Genomic DNA, 458 nt, shown 5'->3' on the forward strand with positions numbered 1-458 from the left:
GGCCCCGCGTGCGCGGCGGGTGTAGCGGCCGCTCCCAGTCCGGCCCCGGCGCGGGGATCCGGGGTCCCGGGCGTACCTGAGCAGCGCAGCTCCTCGCAATGCCGCTTCTCTGGGGCGCCCGCCTCACTGCTGACGTAGCACCAGGGCCCGCGCGGGTCCTGGTCCGGGTTCCGGCAGTAGTTATGATCGCCAGCGCCTGAGAGGGGAGAGAAGGCGCCATGGGCAGGGGGCTTGCCGGAGGCCGCCCGCCAGCCCAACCTGTCGCCCCCAGCGGACACTCACCCGACTCAGGGGCCGACGCCAAGCCGCTCTGCGCGTCCAGCCAGTTGAGACAGCGGAGGCCTGGCGTGGGCGAGGGCTGGTCCGCTCGGTACAGGTGTCCGTTGTCCCAGAAGCAGTCTGTGAGCAAGAGGAGCCCGCGGACACTGAGTGGCGGGGAGCCAACGGGAGGGCGCCGG

At 72.9% G+C, this 458-nt stretch overlaps 1 protein-coding gene across 1 annotated transcript in view; it reads right to left on the reverse strand.

Annotated features, from left to right (window-relative positions):
• Positions 1-458, reverse strand: part of PIK3IP1 (phosphoinositide-3-kinase interacting protein 1) — a 19,837-nt gene that overhangs the window by 18,183 nt on the left and 1,196 nt on the right. Inside the window, exons 2-3 of the mRNA XM_006147953.3 lie at positions 283-399; positions 77-196 (exon numbers count right to left, since the gene is read on the reverse strand). Of these exons, the coding sequence (XP_006148015.1) occupies positions 77-196; positions 283-399 (237 nt within the window). The remainder of the gene's footprint in view (positions 1-76; positions 197-282; positions 400-458) is intronic.

This window comes from Tupaia chinensis, unplaced genomic scaffold (genome assembly GCF_000334495.1).
Source record: "Tupaia chinensis unplaced genomic scaffold, TupChi_1.0 Scaffold000226_1, whole genome shotgun sequence".
NCBI lineage: Eukaryota > Metazoa > Chordata > Mammalia > Scandentia > Tupaiidae > Tupaia > Tupaia belangeri.